Source organism: Rhinatrema bivittatum, chromosome 5, assembly GCF_901001135.1.
Source record: "Rhinatrema bivittatum chromosome 5, aRhiBiv1.1, whole genome shotgun sequence".
NCBI lineage: Eukaryota > Metazoa > Chordata > Amphibia > Gymnophiona > Rhinatrematidae > Rhinatrema > Rhinatrema bivittatum.
This window is the reverse complement of record NC_042619.1, coordinates 6964904-6988115: the sequence shown is the minus strand read 5'-3', so window position 1 is coordinate 6988115 and position 23212 is coordinate 6964904. Positions and strand designations below refer to the sequence as shown.

The following is a 23212-nucleotide window of genomic DNA, read 5'->3' as shown; positions in this document are numbered from 1 at the left end:
ATCCGGCTAAGTTACAATGTATATTCAGCGGCACGGCAAAGTCACTGAATATACGCATATACGTATGCACTTAGCCGGATATGTCTACCTGGATATGTTTAAACCTGCTCTATGGGGCATCTAAACTTAGCAGTAACCTTATGCGGCTAAATGCAAATAGTGGTATTTAGCCATATAAGTTATTCAGCTAACTCACTCCTCCCCTGATCTGCCCGGAATTGCCTACGTTTTGTGTGTGTGACTTATATGGCTAACCACTGAATATAGGGGCATATTCAGCGGCTGCATCTTAGCCGTGTAAGACTGGTCTAAGCAGGTATAATAATGCTGAATGCATTTTGAATATTGGGCTCATTGTTTTCCAGAAGAAAATTACCCACAAAAAACGGAGATGCAAAAGTCAGGAGGTGCTTTGAACTCACAACATGAAAACTAATGCAAAGTGCATGGGTACAAAATATCTGCAGACCCCTTTATCTCACCATGCCAGAACTAATCCCTTCTCTGTCAATGACCCTCTGGGTGACCTAAGGCAAATTGTTTTAGCTCCCTATCCCTTCAAGATATAGTTGAAAACATGAAATTCTGTCTTGATCTGGCTTTCTTGGTAAACAAATTAAAGAAAAGATCATTTTGTTCAAAAAAATCAATATTTTGGAATGTGAAATTCTATCTCGACCAAACCATCATAAGAATTCACTTATCTTGCTGCTAATTGCCCATGTTAATAATATTGGTTTGTTAATTGCAGGCAATGAAGATATTTTGACACAACATGTCAGGCCTAAACATAACTTCGAACACGAGTCTCACCATGTTCATCCTGATTGGCATTCCTGGCCTGGAAGATTCCCACTTCTGGATCGCCTTCTTACTGTGCTTTGTGTATGTCATGGCAATCATGGGGAACTGCACCATTGTATTCATCATAAAAACGGAGTCTAGCCTCCATGAGCCCATGTACTTTTTCCTTGCCATGCTTGCAGCCCTTGACATTCTCCTGGTGAATTCAGTGATACCAAAAATGCTGGGGATCTTCTGGTTTAATGCCAGAGAAATCTCATTCAATGCCTGCTTGGTACAGATGTTCTGCATTCATTTCCTCTCGGCAATGGAGTCTACCATCCTTGTGGCCATGGCCTTTGATCGATACGTTGCTATTTGCAATCCCTTAAGACATGCATCCATTCTCACCAGCTCAATCGTAGCCAAAATAGGGCTGGTGGCTGTAATTCGAGCAGCAGCACTCATGGCCCCTGGGCCTTGCCTTATTACAAGATTGTCCTATTGTAGTAAAGCTATAGTGCTGTCCCATTCATACTGCTTACACCAGGATGTGATGAAGTTCTCCTGTGCTGATATTACTGTCAATGTCATTTTTGGACTCTGTGTCATGATTTCATCAATGGGATTGGACTCTCTGTTAATTTTCTTGTCGTACTTCCTGATTCTCAGGGCGGTTCTGAGACTTAGCTGGGAGGCGCGACTGAAGGTCTTCAGCACCTGTATCTCTCACCTCTGTGCAGTGCTGATCTTCTACATCCCCTTCATTGGCCTCTCCATGGTCCACAGGTTTGGGAAACGGTCTTCGCCGATCATCGCTATCGTCATGGCCAATGTCTACCTTCTGGTCCCTCCTGTGATGAACCCCATGGTGTACGGGATAAAAACCAAGCAAATTCGGCAAAGGATTATGAAGGCATTCCACCGGAATACAACCGGTCCTGAACTGTTTGATTAGCCACCGGTCTGTGAAGCGCATCAGAAATGAAGATGTTGTGCCTTCATAGAGAAGCAATGTTTCCTCACAATAATCAGTGTTTTTTCCTCAGGCATTCATTAATGTGTATGGTCAAGGTAACCTGCATTTCTTCAGTATGAAAGCATGAAGGCAGATTGTCTGTTCCTCAGACTTTAATTTGTGCCCACCAAAAATAAAAACTGCTTTCTTTCTGTATGCAGTTATTATTTATGCAGCCAAGACATAACCAGCAAAGATGGAATCAAGCAATACAAATTATTTTTCTGTCAGTAAAGTTCTTTTTTGATCTTCCTATGCTCATGTTCTTTTCCTCCTACATATCCCTCCTCATGTTGCTCTATTCCTCTATGTTCCCCGTATGTTCTTTTTTCTCTCCATATCCCTCTTGTTCCTTTTCTGCTGCTTATCCATGTTCCTCTTCTCTCCCTAAGTCCCCTTCATGTTCCCCATTTCCCCCTGTCTCTTTGACTTTCTTTCATTCCCTTGACCTGTTTCCCAATCTCTCACCAATCTCCCCCTCTCCATTTCTCCTCGTAATACTTATCATATCTACGATACCACCAGACTTATATAGTAGCCTATTAACATAACGGATTATGGCAGAATTAGACCACTTGGCCCATCCAGTTTTTCCAGTTATTCTTCTCTACACTGGGATATAGCCCAGCTGCAGGCTGCAGAAGCTTGACTTCTTGTAGGACGTGACCCCTTATTCATGTCAGTTGTTGTGGTCTTCCCTTCCTGAGTAGATCAGCATACAAGTTCCCAGTATTTAATTCAACACCCAGGCCCTTCACCCCTACTTGTGTCTTACTACAAATTGAAACAACTACCAAGGCTTAAAAGACCTACATCTAATGAGACTGTTGCCTGAACTTCTGGCCTCCCATATCCCCAAGTCCTTGTTGGATGATACCCATTGACAACCTCACAACCATGACCCAGTGTGTTCCTGGCTTCTCTCCGGCTACCCCTTCACCTATTACTACTTGTGCTTCTGAACCATTTTTTTTTTAGTTCACACCGTTTCATGGGTGACTTACAGCAGGTATTGCCTTGTCCCCAGAGGTCTTAGACTCTATAAGCCCTATTTACGAAACATTTTTCCCTTAGACACTGAACGGGAGCGAACGTTTAGCAAATTGCACCTGAGACAATGGAGCTGTGGGGTGACTTGCCCAACATCATAAGGAACATCAATGGGATTTCAGCCCTGGCTTCCCTGGTTCACAGCCCCACTCTCTCACTGCTAGGCCACTCCCGCACCTTCTTTCCTCAGGAGGGTGAAGGGTGGATTGTTTACAATACTGCAATCTCCTACCTTGTTCCTACAAGATTTATCTCTGTGTCAAGGGTAACCCTTTTATTGGAAGGGAAATGTTCCTTTTGGGCAGAAAAAAACAATGTATTAATTGGAGCTGGCTTCCTTTTCCACCTGTTCTATCCTCCTTGTGACCCCAGGGATCAGTCCTTTTGGTGGGAGGGGGAGGGGGCACGGAGGGGATAACCAGTATTTCTGGCCCAAGTGGTGAAGTGTTTTCCTTTGTTAGTGTGTAGCTTGCTGGCTGAAATGGTGCTGTGATGATGCTTCTTTGGGACAAAAGGAACAAGATGCAGAGCTGGGTGTTCAAAATAAAATAGTTTACCGATTGATTAAAAAATGTAATCAATGTCTATCTTGAATAAATAACTGAATATACTGCTGGATGTGTCTCGTGCTCTGACTCAGGTTCCTGGGTGATTCCTAATGCTCCTTTACTGAGTGTGTGAGAGGCCACATCTTTGGGGTAATCCTATTCTGTATATTTATAAAGGATCCCCTTTAGAACTAAACAGTCCACCAGTTGATCTGAAAGGGTTCCCAGCCTTTGCCTGTGTCTCAGGAGGAAAGATCCTGTGGAGGGTCTTCACTTCTGCTCTTCCTTCTCCTTTCTCATTTTTTTGGATCTCTCAGAAGGAAAGGTCTTGACTGACAAAGATCAAGCACACTGCCCAATCTCCAGATGAGAGGAGGGGTGACCAAAATACCTTCTCTCAACGAAAGAGATCGTTTTTACTAAAATATCCAAAACCTTGTGGGATGACACTGTCACTGAAGATCTTCTCTCTTCTAGAACGGTACTGGCAGCTCTTCAGTGACCTGACCTCTGGATCCGGAGAATAGCCTTCACCAGGAACACCAGGCTGTGACCCCTTCAAAACAATTCACAAAGAAGACAGAAATCTTGAAAAAAGTGTCTTTTTGTGGAGCATCCTTTTATTGGTATTTTCAAATAACAAGCCAAACTGCATAACAAATGGTCCCATGAAACAAGAAATACACCTTTGTGTTCTCCCCAAAGCTCCTCACCCCCTTCCATTGCCAACCTCCCGCTGCCCAACACCCAATGGCATTCAATTAAAATGAACAAAAAAATAAAATAAATACAAATTATAGGCTATATTAAGTAGTTCGCACTCGCAAACAAAGTCTTTTAGATGATTGGAGAATAATCTTCAAATCTTTCAGTAGCAATTCCACAAGGGTGCCTAAATATTATTATTAGCTGCTCTCTTCTTCATCAAGGATTCCAGCAGAGATCGGTGCTCCATCAGATATAAATCCAACATAATAGATCACCACTGATCAACAGTTGGACTGAAATCAGTTAACCAATTAGTTAAAATTGAATGTAGTGCAACAAGACATCCCTTCATAATAAGTATGGAGTCTGATGGCTTTACAAACTCGGGTCAATATGAGCCAAAAGGAAGAAAGGTAAAGACCACATTTAATAGCAGAAAAGAAATTCTTATTAGCCAACCAAAATGTTTGTATTACTGTTTAATCCCATAAACAATGCTTTAAGTTAGGTTTGGGTTGAGAACATTTAAGACAGCAATGGGAGTTAGCTATATACCTGCCATATAAGCCTTCTGTGGCCATAAGACAGTTGTATGCACATTTTTTACATGAATTTCCCAATGCACTGCCCCCATCGCTGCTTGTCCCACCTGATGGTCACAGTCATAGAGCTCATCCTCTGCAAGCAAGCACCAAGATCCTTCTCCCAGAGATTTTGCTGAGAATAAGTAGTATAGTGAGTAGAGTGCAAAACTTTATAAAATAATGATAGGGAGACCTTCAACCTGACAGACAGATGCATAAATCTTTGAAATGGGCCATTCATCAAACTTCTAAAATTGGTCACCGGCAGTGCCTTCATGTAACTGGCAATTTGTAAATACTGGAGAAAGTCTGATGTTTTAAGAGAAAGATGTTGACAACAATCGGAAAAAGAATGAACCTTCCCATCTGAAGATTAATAAATGAAAAAATATAAACCAACCCTGCCTTAGAAAACTGGAAGTAGTTTTCATTCCCCCAACTAGGCAGAAACTGAGGGTTGCCCCACAAAGGCAAAAACATAGAAACATAGAAACAGAAATAATGGCAGAAAAGAAGACCAAACGGCCCATCCAGTCTGTCCAGCAAGCTTTCACACTTTTTTTTCCTCATACTTATCTGTTACTCTTGGCTCTTAGTAACCTTTTGATTCTATTTTCCTTCCACCCCCACCATTAATGTAGAGAGCAGTGTTGGAACTGCATCAAGTGAAATATCTAGCTTAATTAGTTAGGGGTAGTAACTGCCGCAATAAGCAAGCTACTCCCACGCTTATTTGTTTAGCCATCCTGTTCAATTCAGTCCTTGTTGGTTGTCTGAATATAAATCCACTTTTCTTCATTCCCCCTGCCATTGAAGCAGTGAACTGCGCTGCATATGTATTTCAAGTGAAGTATTAGGCTTAATTGATGCAGGGTAGTAACCGCTGTAACAAGCAAGCTACACCCATGCTTATTTGTTTACCCAGACTATGTAATTCAGTCCTTGTTGGTTGTTGTCTATATATAAATCCACTTTTCTTCATTCCCCCTGCCATTGAAGCAGATAGCTAAGCTGGATATGCATTGAAAGAGAAGAATCAGGCTTATTTGGTTTGGGGTAGTAACCGCCGTAACAAGCAAGCTACTCCCCACTTTTTTTTTTCCACATTTCCTCTTGCATTGAAGCATAGAGCAATGTTGGAGTTGCATTAACCGTGTGTATGTTTATTGGATAAGGGTATTATCTCCAGGTAGTAGCCGTCATTCCCGCGAGCCACCCTCTCTTCATTCACATCCTCTAGACTTTATGGATCCACAGTGTTTATCCCATGCCCCTTTGAAGTCCTTCACAGTTCTGGTCTTCACCACTTCCTATGGAAGGGCATTCCAAGCATCCACACCCTCTCCGTGAAGAAATACTTCCTGACATTGGTTCTGAGTCTTCCTCCCTGGAGCTTCAAATCGTGACCCCTAGTTCTTCTGATTTTTTCCAACAGAAAAGGTTTGTCGTTATCTTTGGATCATTAAAACCTTTCAAGTATCTGAAAGTCTGTATCATATTACCTCTACTCCTCCTTTCCTCCATGGTGTACATATTTAGATTCTTCAATCTCTCTTCATAAGTCATTCGATGAAGACCATCCACCTTTTTGGTCGCCCTTCTCTGGACCGCCTCCATCCTGTCTCTGTCCCTTCAGAGATACGGTCTCCAGAACTGAGCACAGTACTCCAGGTGAGGCCTCACCAAGGACATGTACAAGGGGATAACCACTTCCCTTTTCTTACTCGATATTCCTCTCTCTATGCAGCCCAGCATTCTTCTGGCTTTAGCTATCACCTTGTCACATTATTTCGCTGACTTCAGATTGTTAGACACTATCACCCCAAGGTCTCTCTCCTGCACTGTGCACATCAGCTCTTCACCCCCCATCGAATACAGTTCTTTCAGATTTCCACACTCCATATGCATGACTCTGCACTTCTTGGCATTGAATCTCAGCTGCTATATCTTCAACCACTCTTCCAGCTTACTTAAATCCTGTTTCATTCTCTCCACTCTTTCCAGCATGTCCACTCTGTTGCAGATCTTAGTGTCATCCGCAAACAGACAAACCTTACCTTCTATCTCGTCCGCTATGTCGCTCACATAGATATTGAACAGGACCAGTCCCAACACCGATCCTTGCGGCATTTCGCTTAACACCACTTTCTCTTCAGAGTAAGTTCCATTTATCATCACACATTGTCGTCTATCCGTCAACCAGTTTGCAATCCAGGCCACCACCTTGGCACTTGTTCCTAAGCTTCTCATTTTATTCACCAGTCTCCTGTGCGGGACCATATCAAAAGCTTTGCTGAAGTCCAAGTAGATGACATTGAGCGCTCTTCCTGGATCCAATTCCTTGGTTACCCAGTCAAAAAAGTCAATCAGATTTGTCTGATAGGATCTTCCCCTGGCGAAGCCATGCTGGCTCTGGTCCAGCAATTCTCCCGACTGTAGATAGTTCACTATTCTTTCTTTCAACAGTGACTTCATTACTTTTCCCACCACAGAGGTGAGGCTAACCAATCTGTAGTTACCAGCCTCCTCTGTTCCCACTCTTGTGAAGTGGGACCACCATCGCTCTTCTCCAATCACTTGGCACCACTCCCGTTTCTAGGGATCTATTGAACAGCGAACCCCCAGCACATCTCTGAGGTCCCTCAGTAACCTGTGATGAACCTCATCAGGCCCCATGGCATTGTCCACTTTCAGTTTCCACAGCTCTTCCCATACATTCTCTACTGTAAATGGAGTTACATCTACTCCACTCCCCTCCAGTTTCTTGTTAACTAGCGACAGTCCTTCTCCAGGGTACTCTTTAGTGTACACAGAACTAAAGTATTCGTTTAATATTTCTGCCATTTCTTCGTCTCTCTCCACACATTGATCCTTTTCACCTTTCAATTTCACTATACCACTTTGGACTTTTCTCCTTTCTCTGATGTATCTGAAAAATGTTTTGTCACCTCTCTTTACCTCCTTGGCAATCCTTTCTTCCGCTTGACTTTTTGCTTTCTTGATTACTTTCTTCGTCTCCCTCAGTTCCACCAGATATTCTTTGGGATCCTTTATATTTCTTAAACACTGTTCTTTTAGCTTTTATTTTGTCAGCCACCTCCTTTTAGAACAGATAGGTTCATATTTCTCTTGCTTTTCTTTACCTTTCTAACATATAGATTAGTTGTCTATGTAATTGCTCCTTTTAGTTTGGCCCACTGTTGTTCCACCTCTCTCATTTTCTCTCAGTCTTCTAGTTCTCCCTCCAGGTACTTCCCAATTTCAACAAAGTCCGTCTCTTTGAACTGCAAAACTCGGGTCTTCGTGCGACTTCTCCATATCCTATTTGTGATATGAAACCATACCGTTTGATCACTGGTGCTGAGGTGGGCACCCACCAGGACATTAGAGACATTATCTCCATTAGTGAGCACTAAGTTGAGTATAGCTCCCTCTCTTGTGGGTTCCATTACCATTTGTTTGAACAAAGCCCCTTGCAGGGCATCCACTATTTCTTTACTATTGTTAGATTCTGCAGATGGGATTCTCCAGTCTACATCCAGCAGATTAAAGTCTTCAAAGATCACCACATCTCCCTTCTTTCCCATCTTTTGGATGTTGTCAGCCAGATCTCTGTCAAGGTCTTCCATTTGATTTGGAGGCCTGTAAACCACTCCAATAAAAATGGATGCCCCATCTTTTTTTAGGACGGCCCATAGTGCTTCTTCATTGCCCCATCTTCCTTGCAGCTCAGATGCTTGGATATTGTTTCTGACATAAAGAGCCACTCCTCCCCCTTTCCTATCCTCTCTGCCCTTCCTTAACAAGTTATAGCCCGGTATTGCCGTATCCCAATCATGAGCCCGGTATTATAAGTTATAGCCCGGTATTATAAGTATTATAAGTTATAGCCCGGTATTGCCGTATCCCAATCATATAAAGAGCAGGTAGTAAAATACTGCACGGAGCGGCAGTAGCCACAGAGGCATTCACGGAGCGGGATGCCAGTGGCCAGTGGTAGGTGTCCACCTTCATGGAGCGGAAGGATGTAGGGCTGTCATCTCCCAATTAAATAAAAAACAAAAACAAAAAACAAAACAGGGATGGGATCCATCAGGTCTAGAGGACACATATAAAGAGCAGGTAGTAAAATACTGCACGGAGCGGCAGTAGCCACAGAGGCATTCACGGAGCGGGATGCCAGTGGCCAGTGGTAGGTGTCCATATAAAGAGCAGGTAGTAAAATACTGCACAGAGCGGCAGTAGCCACAGAGGCATTCACGGAGCGGGATGCCAGTGGCCAGTGGTAGGTGTCCACCTTCACGGAGCGGAAGGATGGAGGGCTGTCATCTCCCAATTAAATAAATAATAAAAAAACCCAGGGATGGGATCCATCAGTTCTAGAGGACGCATATAAAGAGCAGGTAGTAAAACACTGCATGGAGCGGCAGTAGCCACAGAGGCATTAACGGAGCGGGATGCCAGTGGCCGGTGGTAGGTGTCCACCTTCACAGAGTAGAAGGATGAAGGGCATCCATCTCCCAATTAAAAAAAGAAAAGAAAAAAAGAAAAAAAAAACAGGGATGGGTTCATGGGCTTATAGGTATTACCAATTATTAGGCTTTTCAATATTTGATGATAGTTAATGTGACTTTCAAGGCATTCTTCACTTTCGGTGCATGTCCGGCATGACTCCTTGCTTCAATGACAGGGGAAAAGAAAAACTGATACTTCACACATTTCCAGCATTGCCCTCTGCTTCATGGCAGAGAGCTATGCTGCCGCTTACCCAACTAATCAAACTTAATATTTCACTTGGAAGCAGCTCCAGCACTGCTCTCTACATTAATGGTGGGGGTGAAAAGGGAATTAGAACATAAGGTTACTAAGAGCCAAGAGAAACAGTTAAGTATGAGAACAAATGTGTGAAGCTTGCTGGGCAGACTGGATGGACCGGTTGGTCTTCTTCTGCCGTCATTTCTATGTTTCTATGTTTCTATGTTTCTATGAGATTCTGTGAACCACGTCTCCATGACAGCAACAACGTCCAAGTCTGCCTCCACCATTAGGGCTTGCAGATCTGGGATTTTATTGCCCAAACTACGAGCATTTGTGCTCATAGCTTTCCAGCTTTTCTCGTTCAGGTTACTGCTGTTCCTGGACTCCTTTTGTGACTTTAGTTGAGTTTTGTTATTAATTTCACCCTTTCCCTTTGCAATTGTGCAAAGGAAAAGATTAGTGCCTCTGATGACAGAGTCATCTATCACAATGAGCTTTTTCCTTTGGTTTCTGATCTGGAATTTCTGTGTGCATTTGGTTTCTTTCTCTTTTCCGATAACACTTCAATCTATTTCTCAAGAACTTCTTCAGTATTTACAGGGAAGGCTTTTTGTTCTTGATGCACTTGATACAGTGTGTGTCTCCGCATCACAGGTCTCCGCATCCAGGACAGTCCCAAATGTCGCTGTAGAAAGTGTCAACCTTTCCTCATGGAATTTGTTAATAGAGAATGAGAAATATGAGAAGGTAAAACAACATTGTGTGTGTGAAGTAGATACATTATGTGATAAGGCTTCACAAATTCTTGTTCCATCTGCACCTTATAATTGTCAGAAGCAGACTGTGGGTTCATCCATTCCCTAAGTATCTGCAAAAGGCAAGCTATGTTGTAAAACCGAAGGTGTGCAAACCCTAACCCGCCATTATCTTTAGAAGTTGAGAGAACCGCAATCAGGCCTGTTTAAAATTCCAAAAGAACTGAGAGCACAGTTTTTGAAAGAGTAGGATATCCTTTCTCCATAAGTAAAAGGGAACCATGTGAAGCAAATACAATAATTTGGGCAGCAAGATCATTTTAACAAGCACCATATGACCCTGTGGTGATAATGGAAAATATATCCAACTATGACGTTTACGCTGGAAATCCTGTAGCAAAAATGTAATATCATATTGATACCAAGCGCTCAGAGTTGTATGTATTTTGACTCCTAGGTATTTACCCATATCTTTTGCCATTGTAAGGGGGAAGTTGGACCATAAGTTACATAAGTGTCCACCAATGTCCAGAGTCTCTGACTTGGACAAATTCAATTTTAAACCAGAGAAGGAACCAAATTTATAAATATGCTTTAACAGCAAAAGTAAAGTAGTCCTAACCTTGATTAACACCATCAAAATATCATCTGCAAAAAGTAGGGACTTTAACTCAGTGGAACCAAGACGTATCCCAGTAATGGCTGTATCCTGCATGATTGTAATTACCAAGGGTTCCTAAGTTAAAACAAATAAAAGCGGGGATAATGGGCAACCCTGTCGAGTTCCTCTCCCCAATGTAAACAATGAAAAGTCGGACCATTAACCCAGATAAAAGCCTGGGGAGATTTATATAACACTTGAACAGCAGACAGGAAGTCTCCCGCTAAGCCAAAAGCCTGTAGGGACATAAATAAATATTCCCAAGCCACCCTATTGAAGGCTTTTTCTGCATCAAAACTAACAAAGAGAGGATCTTCCACTCTCTGGGTATGACAAAGCTCCAAAGCCAATAATAAATGCCAAATGTTATTGTTAGGTTTCCTACCAAAAACAAAACCTGTCTATGAAGGAGAAATCAAATCCGGTAAAATATGTTTCAGCCTGTTGGCCAGAACCTTAGCATAAATCTTAACCTCATGATTCAACAGAGAGACAGACCTTTAGGAACCTGGATCTGTTAGGGGTGTGCATTCGTTTGCAACGTATTGGCAATCCGCAACGTATATGCCATATTCGTTGTATTCGTGGGGGTCACGAAACGTATGGCGAACCCCCACGAATACAATGTATCACTAATGAATAACCCCCCATCCTCCTGACCCCCCCAAGACTTGCCAAAAGTCCCTGATGGTCCAGCGTGGGTCCTGGAGCGATCTCCTGCACTCGGGCCGTCGGCTGCCGGTATTCAAAATGGTGCCGATAGCCTTTGCCCTTACTATGTCACAGGGGCTGAGCGGTAGACATAGACTCTAGTATAACCCAGTTAAGTATCATATAATTGAACAAAGAACAAAGTTCAAACGGAACGTGATCCCAAATCAACCTATAAAACAAAGAATTCAACCCAGCAGGGCCTCGAGACTTGTGCAGTTTCAGCTCATTTATTTATTTATTTATTTATTTATTTATTTACATCTTTTTACTATACCAACATTCAAGACGAAGATTCTTATCACACCGGTTTACATTTATAACATATGAAATCTCCTGCACAGAGATTACAGTTCAAATTGTCTACCTGGGAGGAAGATAACTGAGGCAGCGTCAGATCTGAAAAAAAATCAGTTTGGCAACTTAAATCTGGAGTCTCTTTAGCATATAAATCCCGATAAACATTGAACACCTCCCCAATTTCTACTGTAGTGTTAATTAAAGAGCCACTTAAAGCCCTAATGTTATTAACAAATTTAGATTGAGATGGAGGTTTTGTTAAGCGTGTTAGTAAGCGCCCTGGTTTATTTCCAAACTGGAACAATTTATGCTTATAAATAAACAGCACATCAGCAGCCTTCTGGTGGAGAAGATCATTCAGAACTACTTGGGCCTTGCGGAATCTCACCTTCCACTCTTCAGAACGACAGGTATTCCACTGGGTCTTATAATAACTTAGTTTCCTAACTAACTCCAAGATCTGTCTACTACGTTGTTTTTGCTTCTGAATTACAAACTGAATAATCTCGCCCCTCATCACCACCTTGGCCATAAAAGGTGGGTGTCTCTATACTGCTTATTAGTCTTCAACAAATATTGCCACTTTTCCCTCAAAAAGGGCTGAAAATCCCGTTCCTTACATAACCATTCCGGCAATCTCCACTTAAAGAGAGAAACAAACCCAAGACCACTTCCCATAGAACACAAAACTGGGCAATGATCTGATATCACTAAGTTCTCTATTGTTACTCTATTTACCTCATTAAAAAGAGATTCAGACAAAAGAAAATAATCAATTCTAGATTTAGAGGGGTGTGCTCTTGCGTAGTGTGTAAAAGCTCTCCCCTCAGGCTGGTGTATTCTCGAAATATCCAACAGTGAAAGAGATTGACAAAGAAAAGTAATACCCTTCCCAGGGCCCAAATGTGTAACATCAGAAGCAGAGCACCTGTCCAAAAGTGGATCATGAATACAATTAAAATCCCCATCCCTGACCTCAGGAGCAGATCCCAGGGCCAAAATATTTGTAACCAAGGCGGTGAATAAGAGGTGTGTGTTTCGATTAGGGGCATACATAGAAGCCAAGATAATAGGCTTACCAAAAAGCAAGCCCTTAACCATTACCACCCTACCTTCCCCATCTGTCCGTTGTTGTTCAAAACTAAAAGACACCCATTTATGAATTAGAATAATCACTCCACAATGTGGTGAAGAACCTGAAAAAAAGTAAAGCTGATTATAACCCCGCTTATGCCTCAATTTTTCATGTTCCTTGTCTGTCATATGGAATTCCTGTAAGAAAATATCACAAATTAATCGACGAATATGGGAAAATACCTTTTCATGCTTTATCGGAGAGCCCATCCCCGCAACATTCCAATTTACAAAAGTTGGTTGAGAGCTCATTGATCTATGGAAACAATAACAGCGCATCGAAGGATACACTTCTATAATCAATAGTAACATAGCCAAAGCCTATCCCAATCACCAAAGGTGTGTCCCCCAAAATACCAAAGGTATTCCCAGAAATAGCAAAAATCTCACTAACTTGAAAATACATAGGGGTAGATTTTCAAAGGGTTATGTGCGTAACTTACGCACGTAACCCCGAAAACCTGCCCCTACGCCCACCGAGCCTATTTTGCATAGGCTCGGTGGCGCACGCAAGCCCCAGGACACGCATATGTCCCGGGGCTTTGAAAAAGGGGCGGGGTTGTGGGCGTGGCTCCGATCCGGGGGCGGTCCGGGGCGGTCCCGAGTCCTCCGGCACAGCGGCTGTGCCAGCGCGTGCAAGTTACGCCTGCCTCAGGCAGGTGTAACTTAGAGAATAAAGGTGGGGGGGAGAATTAGGTAGAGCTGGGGGTTGGGTTAGATAGGGGAAGGTGGGGGGAGCAAAAGGAAAGCCATCGAGCCTCCGCTAGGGCTCGACGCACGCAAGGTGCACAAGTGTGCACCCCCTTGCATGCACCAACCCTGGATTTTATAACATGCGCGCAGTAGAAGGGGGCATTTTCTTTTGCGGGCACACAAAAAGAATTTATTAATTGGAGCTGGCTTCCTTTGCCATCATAAGAACATAAGAAATTGCCAGGCTGGGTCAGACCAAGGGTCCATCAAGCCCAGCATCCTGTTTCCAACAGAGGCCAAATCAGGCCACAAGAACCTGGCAATTATCCTACTTGTGACCCCAGGAACGAACCCTTTCTTGGGAGAGGGGGGAATAGTGTTTCTGGCCTAAGTGTTTTTCTTTCTTAGTGTGTAGCTTGCTGGCTGAAATGGTGCTGTGATGATGCTTCTTTGGGACAAAAGGAACAAGATGCAGAGCTGGGTGTTCAAAATAAAATAGTTTACTGATTGATTAAAAAATGTAATCAATGTCTATCTTGAATAAATAACTGAATATACTGCTGGATGTGTCTCGTGCTCTGGGTATATCTGCTGACTCAGGGTCCTGGGTGATTCCTAATGCTCCTTCACTGTGTGTGTGAGAGGCCCGGTCTCTGGGGTGAATCTATTCTGCACGCAGTCCCCTTTAGTGGGAAAAGTTGGTGGAATCAGAAGTGGGATTAGGTGAAGGGAGACAACAACGCACATATTTCAACTTTTTGTAAAGTGTGTGCATTGTTTTTCAGGGAAAAGCTACCCTCAGAGCAGCGGATGCAAATCTTTCTGGATGCTTTTACTTTCGGGAGTTCTGAAAGGGGAAAGTGCGTTCCCACTTCCCAAAATCCAGGGGAAAAGTAATCATGGACTACACACCTACCCGCATAGTTTTCAAAGTTTTCAAAGATCACCAAATACTAGGGATGTGAATCGTTTTTCAACGATTAAAATTATCGTCCGATAATGTTTATATCGTCTTAAATCGTTATAGAACACGATACAATAGAAATTCTAACGATTTATCGTTAAAAATCGTTAAATCGTGTTAGTGCGCACTAACTCGAGTTAGTGCGCACTAACTCCCCGTTAGTGCGCACTAACTCGATTTAGTGCGCACTAACTGAAAATGATACAAATAAACACTTTCCAGGTCACTGAAGGTCAGTTAGGAATGAATATGTGTTCCTATTGGCTGGCTGCCCTCTTATCTATTGATGTTACCAAGGTTACCACTGAGGTGATGGTTGGGGGGATGGGAAATGGAACTGGAAACTAACGAACACCAACAGAAAATGAAACAAAGTGTTCACACTTCCCAGGTCAGTAAAGGTCACTTAGGAATGAATATGTATGTATGTATTCCTATTGGCTGGCTGTGCTCTTATCTATTGATGTTACCAAGGCTAATACTGAGGTAATGGTTGGGGGGATGTGAAATGGAAACAGTTGGAAGCTTGACAAAAAAAGTAATGTAATGATCAGCACTCACGTGACTAGAACTTGTTTGTTTATTATTTTTGTTAGCAGGCACCTGAAATGCTAGTGCATGTTGAATTTGCCAATCACTGTGCATTTTAGAAAGGTGGTCCTGGCTGGAACTGTACACAGTTCAAATATATGTAATTGATTGTTGGTAAGTGTATTTTTTAAGTAGCCACACTGGCACAAGTATGTTTACTTTTCCTCCTACTTAACTCACTAGCTCAGCTTTGTAAGAAGGGCTTCTCTGCTTGTGTGTTGTTTTTGTTTGGTGTGAGGAGAGCAGAAACATCAGATCTTTATTCAATCTACTACAGTCATCTCTTACAGTGCCCTATCCCTATTAATACCAGGAGTGTTGTGATCTTCCTGCACACAGTGCCCTAACCCTGATACCAGTCTGAGACAGCTCCCTCCCTGCATTACTAGTGAGAGGCTGGCTTCACAGACAGGGGGGAGCTGCCTGACCCTCACTCCTGACTTCCCCCATGTCCCAGCTAGTGAATGGTGTGTGGGTGAGGGGGGGGGGGGGAGGATGGTGAAGTCTGAGACAGCTCCCTCCCTGCATTACTAGTGAGAGGCTGGCTTCACAGACAGGGGGGAGCTGCCTGACCCTCACTCCTGACTTCCCCCATGTCCCAGCTAGTGAATGGTGTGTGGGTGAGGGGGGGGGGGGGAGGATGGTGAAGTCTGAGACAGCTCCCTCCCTGCATTACTAGTGAGAGGCTGGCTTCACAGACAGGGGGGAGCTGCCTGACCCTCACTCCTGACTTCCCCCATGTCCCAGCTAGTGAATGGTGTGTGGGTGAGGGGGGGGGGGAGGATGGTGAAGTCTGAGACAGCTCCCTCCCTGCATTACTAGTGAGAGGCTGGCTTCACAGACAGGGGGGAGCTGCCTGACCCTCACTCCTGACTTCCCCCATGTCCCAGCTAGTGAATGGTGTGTGGGTGAGGGGGGGGAGGATGGTGAAGTCTGAGACAGCTCCCTCCCTGCATTACTAGTGAGAGGCTGGCTTCACAGACAGGGGGGAGCTGCCTGACCCTCACTCCTCCGGGGTATTGTGATCTTCCTGCACACAGTGCCCTATCCCTGATACCAGGGGTGTTGTGATCTTCCTGCATGCAGTGCCCTATCCCTATTAATACCAGGAGTGTTGTGATCTTCCTGCATGCAGTGCCCTATCCCTATTAATACCAGGAGTGTTGTGATCTTCCTGCAAGCAGTGCCCTATCCCTGATACCGGGATGTGTGCAAGAAGATCACAACACCCCCGGTATCAGGAATAGGGCACTGTGTGCAGGAAGATCACAACACCCCCAGTATCAGGAATAGGGCACTGTGTGCAGGAAGATCACAACACCCCTGGTATTAGGGATAGGGCACTGTGTGCAGGAAGATCACAACACTCCTGGTATTAATAGGGATAGGGCACTGTGTGCAGGAAGATCACAATACCCCTGGTATCAGGGTTAGGGCACAAGTTCTAGTCACATTGACTGATCACATTACTTGTTTTGTCAAGCTACCAACTGTTTCCATTTCCCATCCCCCATATACTGTCAGTAGGAAACTTGGTAACATGAATAAATAAGAGGGCAGCCAATAGGAATACATATTCATTCCTAAACTGACCTTAACTGACCTGAAAAGTGTCAAATTGTATCATTTTCAGTTAGTGCGCACTAACTCCCAGTTAGTGCGCACTAACTCCCGTTAGTGCGCACTAACTCGAGTTAGTGCGCACTAATCGGAAAAAACGATTTTTAACGATTTTTTAACTAAAAAATCGTGCCTAAGACGATTTTCTTGCCCTGCCACACGATTTCTATCGTTAAGACGATATGGAAAACGATTCACATCCCTACCAAATACTTGTATCCAGTCTTCAATCAATAGAACTAAATTCAACAGTACTCATTTGGTTTAAAAGTTACTTATCGAACTGAACTTATCAGATCAATATTAGTTCACATTCCTCTGCTCCATACAAAATCGATTCTGGTGTCCCCTAAGGATCTTCATTATCACCTATCCTTGTTAACATTTACCTAATTTCATTATGTCACATTCTTTCAGCTTTGGATGTCCAATTCAAAATATATGCCGATGACATACAATTTTTTGTACCTTATAAAACCTCTTGGACAGAAACTCTATCCACTGTAGCCTTATACGTAAATATTATAGATAAATGGCTATCTCATAGCCGCTTAAAACTAAATCTAAAAAAAAACCGGAAATTCTATTCCTTAGCTCAATTACTGACCCATCCAACAGTTCACATCTGCTATTAAACTGTATTTCTATACCTATTCTTACAAAAGCCCGTAATTTAGGAGTTTTACTAAACTCCGACTTGTCATTATCTCAGCACATTTCCTTAACAGTTAGAAATTCCTTTTACAAATTACATCTCTTAAAACGCCTACGTCCACTTCTATTGGGATTTCTGTTCTGTTCTTCAATCTTTAATTTTTTTCAGGACTTGACTACTATAATGGCCTTTACCTGGGACTACCTGACTCGACAATCAAGCCTTTACAATTGATGCAAAATTCAGCTGCCCGTGTCCTAACTGGTTCCCCTATCAAAAACCACATTTCCCCCACATTATGCACTCTGCATTGGCTGCCTATTAAATTTAAAATACAGTATAAAATCCTGACCATTGTACATTCACTATTACATAATCCATCCCCAATCTGGCTTTGCACCATTCTTCGAATCTACAAACCATCCAGACATTTAAGGTCTTTGGACAAAAACCTATTAGACATTCCATCAATACGCCTATCACGTTTAAATATTACAAGAAATTGAGCATTCTCAATAGCTGGTCCACAATTAATGAACTCATTACCTACACGCTTCGTCAAATTTCAAATCCAAAAGAATTTAAGACATCTTTTCTCAAAAGCATTTGTCATCTCAGATACAGATCTTTCATAAACTCACCACATCCATCATTTTCCATTTTGTACTCCAAATCCAGGTGAAACTGATTTTCTTTTCTTGTCTCTTGTTTGTAAAGTTAGATATTTATTTTAAAACATTTGTTTTATAATTTTAAATAATTTTTAATATAATTTTATGATTGTACTGTTCTATTTTTTCATTTTTGTTTGCTTATGTATATTGTTCACCGTTTTGATCAATATTTTATTGTTAGGCGTATATATAAATAATTTAAAATAAATAAATAAATAAATAAAGTTATCCCCCCAATAGAAATATTTGCTGATGGAACAAAACTGGAAGAAGTAACAGAGTATGACTATCTGGGTCGATCTCAGGTGATGGGAAATGTTTAACCAGAGTGAATAGAAGGAAGGGGAAGGAGAAAGCTGATTTTTGGACCATAAGGAGTTTCTTAGGAGGATCATGGATTTAAAGGTAAGGAAAAGGCAACTGAGTGCCAACATCTTCTCAGTGGTAGCATCAGTGATGGATTTAGGATTTTGCCACCCTTATGCACTTTCACCACACTTCCACCTCACCCCTCATCCCATGGAGAAGGTAGAACGGAGCAGAAGGACTAAGGCACAGCATTCTCTGCTTCGAGCTCACCTCCTCCCCTGATGTCCCTGAATGACAGGAGGAGAGGGGCTGGATTAGGGAGCAGCGATGGCTTTTCCTTGTTCCCTGCTGTCTGCTCTGGCCTCAACCCTCTCCTCCTGTTCTCTGCACCGTTTTTCTTTGCCCTGTCACTTCTAGCCTCACCCTTCCTCTCCTATTCTCTGCACTAGGAGGGGAGAGGTTGGAGCAGGAAGGAGAAAGCTGTTCTCTGCTGATTGAGATGCAACACAGTTGAGAGGCAGCAAATCTTCAACTGGCCTGCTGCCCCCCACCCCAGAATTTTGCCACACTAAGCACAGGCCTTCGTATGATAAGGAAGTGAAACATGGATGTGTAGTAGAAAAACTGAAATACAATGCTTTATCTCTCTTTTTCCCAGGGAAGGAAATGGTCACTGAACACCTACTGTCTTTAATTCCCTTACCTGCCAAGTAAGTACCGTGAAAAGAATTGTTGAGTCTATAAGGTGAGAAATTAATGCATCCCAGTGGGGCTATGAAGGGATGTTATATATCACCGCTGCCTGATCAGGCTCTATCTGCAATTTCGGTTACAGCTCTAGTTCCTTGCAAGTTAAGATCTCGCCCATTCTCTGGCCTGGGCAGGATTTGGTGAGTTGGCGGAGTGCACTGAATAAACAAATCCTTACCTTTCAATAACAAAAACCTGATTTTAGCTGGGTACATCTTTTAAATATCCATTTCTTTTCCCCTCTATCCAAGATCCTTTCCGTGCTTTGAAGTTAATTTTTTGCCCTAAGTTTTTCAGCCGTTTTTTCTCCAGAGCTTATCAACCTCTTTATCCTCGTATTTCCTCTCTTAATATAAATATGTCTTGCTCTTTTTTTTAGCTCCTTTTAGCCCACTGTTTTTCCAATTCACCTACTTCGACCAACCCTGCCAGCACCTCCTTAAGGCACTTCCCCATCCCTCTAAAGCCAGGGTTTTTGAAATCCAGGACTTGCACTGCTCGAGTGACTCCTCTCTGCCTTGGGCTTTCATCTCAGGCCACACCGGCTGCAGAGCACTGGCGCTCAGGTGAGCTCCTTCCTGGACATTGCTGAAGCTTTCTGCATCCGTAAGTACTAGGTCCGGTATCGCAGCGCTAGAAAATGCTCTGCAATTGCTTTATTTATTTAAATTACCATTTCTTTTTATTATAACTCTATGTTAATCTGATTTTTATTAAAGCCAATTACTTTGCCAACTGAGAGTGAGACAGGTTTTGCTGTATCAGTCTGGGTGGGCGCAGTCGTTAGATTGTGCAGTAATTAGCAGGAATGGCCTTTGCCACTCTTAGCTCCTGGCATCATCAGAGATCTAGCAGCATTTACACAGTAATGCAGCGTTTCCCACCCAGGGTGCTCGGGATGTGACTCACCGTGAGTGCTGGGAGGAGCAGCAGCAGTGGAGGAGCTCTGGCAGCCACACGCAGGAGGCAAAGTAACTAACTTAGGGACTATTTTATTAAGGCTTTTCTCCCATTCTATGTCTTTGGAAAAATGCTTAGTAAATGAGTACCCAAAAACTAAGTCTATTCCATGTTACCATTTTAATGGCAGTGGCTATTCTCTAGGTGAACTTAATAGCAGGTAATGGACTTCTCCTCCAAGAACTTATCCAATCCTTTTTTAAACACAGCTATACTAACTGCTCTAACCACATCCTCTGGCAACAAATTCCAGAGTTTAATTGTGCGTTGAGTAAAAAAGAACTTTCTCCGATTAGTTTTAAATGTGCTACTTGCTAACTTCATGGAGTGCCCCCTAGTCTTTCTACTATCCGAAAGAGTAAATAACCGATTCACATTTACCCGTTCTAGACCTCTCATGATTTTAAACACCTCTATCATATCCCCCCTCAGCCATCTCTTCTCCAAGCTGAAAAGTCCTAACCTCTTTAGTCTTTCCTCATAGGGGAGCTGTTCCATTCCCCTTATCATTTTGGTAGCCCTTCTCTGTACCTTCTCCATCGCAATTATATCTTTTTTGAGATGCGGCGACCTGAATTGTACACAGTATTCAAGGTACGGTCTCACCATGGAGTGATACAGAGGCAATGTGACATTTTCTGTTTTATTCACCATTCCCTTTCTAATAATTCCTAACATTTTATTTATTTATTTATTATTTATTTATTTAACATTTCTTTTATACCGATATCCGTTCGCACATCGTATCGGTTCACAGTGAACAAAAAACCATTGGGCAGTGCCCGTACATGTAACAGATAACATAATATAATATGATGAACTAGGCAACATATAAATAATTTATGGGAGGAGCACTTACATATAACAGGCATCAATGGGTAGATGCTATGGAATATAACTATAACTATATACATTTTGTTTGCTTTTTTGACTGCCGCAGCACACTGAGCTTTCAAAGTATTATCCACTATGACGCCTAGATCTTTTTCCTGGGTAGTAGCTCCTTATATGGAACCTAATGTCCTGTAACTATAGCATGGGTTATTTTTTCCTATAAGCATCACCTTGCTCGGCGCATGCAGGGTTTTTTCTAAGGGTTACGTGCATATCTTATGCGCGTAACCCTTTTAAAATTCGGCCCTAAGTCTATGTCATCATTCACTGCTATACATTCTAATTCTCCCATCTTACTTCTTAGACTTCTGGCATTAGCATACAAACATTTCAAACTGTGTTTTTTGTTTGTATTTTCATTCTGCTTTTTAATTGATAGGGATAAATTGGAATTTTTTTAGCTCAGGTGTGTTTTTAATTACAGGCACTTAGACTAATTTCTTATTATTGAAACCTCACTGTTGTGATGCCCCAATTCTAGTGCATCATTAGTATCCTTTGAAGATACCTCCCTCCGAATCATGCGCTGCTGAGCGACTGTCGGCTTTCCCCTTTGTTCTAATATAAAAGCTGCACTATCACCTTTTTAAAGGTTAGCGTCAGCAGCCTTGTTCCACCCTGGTTAAGGTGGAGCCCATCCCTTCGGAAGAGACTCCCCCTTCCCCAAAAGGTTCCCCAGTTCCTAACATCATCGTCTCATCCACGCATTGAGACTCCGGAGCTCTGCCTGCCTCTGGTGACCTGCGCGTGGAACAGGGAGCATTTCAGAGAATGCTACCCTGGAGGTTCTGGGTTTCAGTTTTCTGCCTAAATTTGGCTTCCAGAACCTCCCTCCCACATTTTCCTATGTCACTGGTGCCCACATGTACCACGACAGCCGGCTCCTCCCCAGCATTGTCTAAAATCTTATCTAGGTGACGCATGAGGTCCGCCACCTTCGCACCAGGTAGGCATGTTACCAGGTGATCCTCACGCCCACCAGCCACCCAGCTATCTACATTCCTAATAATCGAATCACCAACTATGATGGCCGACCTAACCCTTCCCTCCTGGGCAGTAGGCCTTGGGGAGATATCCTCAGTGCGAAAGGACAATGCATCACCTGGAGAGCAGGTCCTTGCTACAGGATCCTTTCCTGCTACACCTGGTTGATGCTCTCCGATCATGAGACCTTCTTCCTCCAAGGCAGCACCAGGGCTGCCAGTCTGAAGTTGGGACATGGCTACTATGTCTCTTAAGGTCTCATCTATATACCTCTCTGTCTGCCTCAGCTCCTCCAGGTCTGCCACTCTTGCTTCCAGAGATCGGACTCGTTCTCTGAGAGCCAGGAGCTCTTTGCATCGCATGCACATGTACAATTTCTCACCGGTGGGTAAAAAATCATACATGTGACACTCGATGCAAAAGACTGGGAAGCCCCCCTCTTGCTGCTGGGCTGCTGCCTTCATCTCAATTTTGTTCAGTTCCTAGTTAAGTTTTAGGTTGCTATGGGAGTAGGAATGTGTCTAATTAATGTCCTTTAAATGTATTAGTGAATTCGCTATATGTCTGGTAGTGGCCTAAACGGGAATGAAGAAACTCTCATTAAGGTGTGGGGAATTTGTGAAGTGAAGTTATACGTCTGATTTTTTTTTTAGTGTGAAACTGGCACCTGCCTATTAATTAAAAGATGAGCTAAGGGTGGGTGGGAGGGTTGGGAAATACAAACACACTAACTTCTGTTTATTAGCTAACTTACTGAATATTAAAAGCACAAACACACAAACACACTAAATAATATAAAATTTCCGAAGCAAAACTTACTGATTCCTTTTAGCCACCAGCAAGATGATCCTCTCCTCTCAGTGATGTAATGCTAGCTAACTCTGGCTGACCAACTTTAAGATAGCTGGGTATATTAGATGGCACAGCCACATCATGGAATATATTGGCTAAGTTAGCCTTAAGTTTATCTGCTAACATGCCGAGTCACACAGCAGCTGAATATGAACCTCCATGAAGTTAATAAGTAGTACATTTACAAGAAACTGGAGAAAATTCTTTTTCACTAACTCACAATTATGCTCTGGAATTCATAGCCAGAGAATGAACA

The 23212-nt window shown here is 42.8% G+C and overlaps 1 protein-coding gene across 1 annotated transcript; it reads left to right on the top strand.

The window, feature by feature from the left end:
* Positions 1-775: 775 nt before the first annotated feature.
* Positions 776-1741, top strand: LOC115091609 (olfactory receptor 51E1-like). The gene has a single exon (XM_029601778.1). It carries the CDS (start codon positions 776-778, stop codon positions 1739-1741), a length of 966 nt encoding a protein of 321 aa, XP_029457638.1.
* Positions 1742-23212: the final 21471 nt, after the last annotated feature.

Coding starts and splice junctions, on each gene's coding strand:
- LOC115091609 (XM_029601778.1), top strand. CDS start 776: ATGTCAGGCCTAAACATAACTTCGAACACGAGTCTCACCATGTTCATC.